The sequence below is a fragment of the Penaeus monodon genome, chromosome 25 (assembly GCF_015228065.2).
Source record: "Penaeus monodon isolate SGIC_2016 chromosome 25, NSTDA_Pmon_1, whole genome shotgun sequence".
NCBI classification, from domain to species: domain Eukaryota; kingdom Metazoa; phylum Arthropoda; class Malacostraca; order Decapoda; family Penaeidae; genus Penaeus; species Penaeus monodon.
Window position 1 is genome coordinate 7,108,121 of NC_051410.1, and position 348 is coordinate 7,108,468.

Below are 348 nucleotides of genomic sequence, written 5' to 3' on the forward strand. Positions count from 1 at the left end.
GTGGCAATTATTACGAATTACAGGTCGAGCACGTGACCTTCCTGCTGGTGATGTGCACGAGGCCTCAGCTGCCCGTGACCCCCACGAGCTCCGACGCCTCCATCCACTCCGGCAGCGACGTCCTTCACGACTACCAGGGCGTGCATGATCTCTCGCTCTCGTCGTCCCCGTTGCATGACCAGCAGGGCCACAAGCGCGACAGATACGTGGGCAAGCTGGCCCTCGGGTGCAATGTCCGCGGCGAGGAGCAGAGGCAGCATTGGCTCGCCATCTTGGCCAGCCCGCGCAAGGTTGTGTCGCTGTGGCACTCCCTGCGGTAAATCCTTTTACTGCGTCTCTTAAACTCGT

General features: G+C 61.2%; 1 protein-coding gene across 1 annotated transcript in view; it reads left to right on the forward strand.

The window, feature by feature from the left end:
* The window catches only part of LOC119589515 (synaptotagmin-1-like), a 71,270-nt gene that overhangs the window by 70,234 nt on the left and 688 nt on the right, over positions 1-348 (forward strand). Inside the window, exon 10 of the mRNA XM_037938115.1 lies at positions 24-348. This exon is cut by the window's right edge and continues 688 nt beyond it. Coding sequence (XP_037794043.1) covers positions 24-320 — 297 coding nt within the window. The 3' untranslated portion in view covers positions 321-348. The remainder of the gene's footprint in view (positions 1-23) is intronic.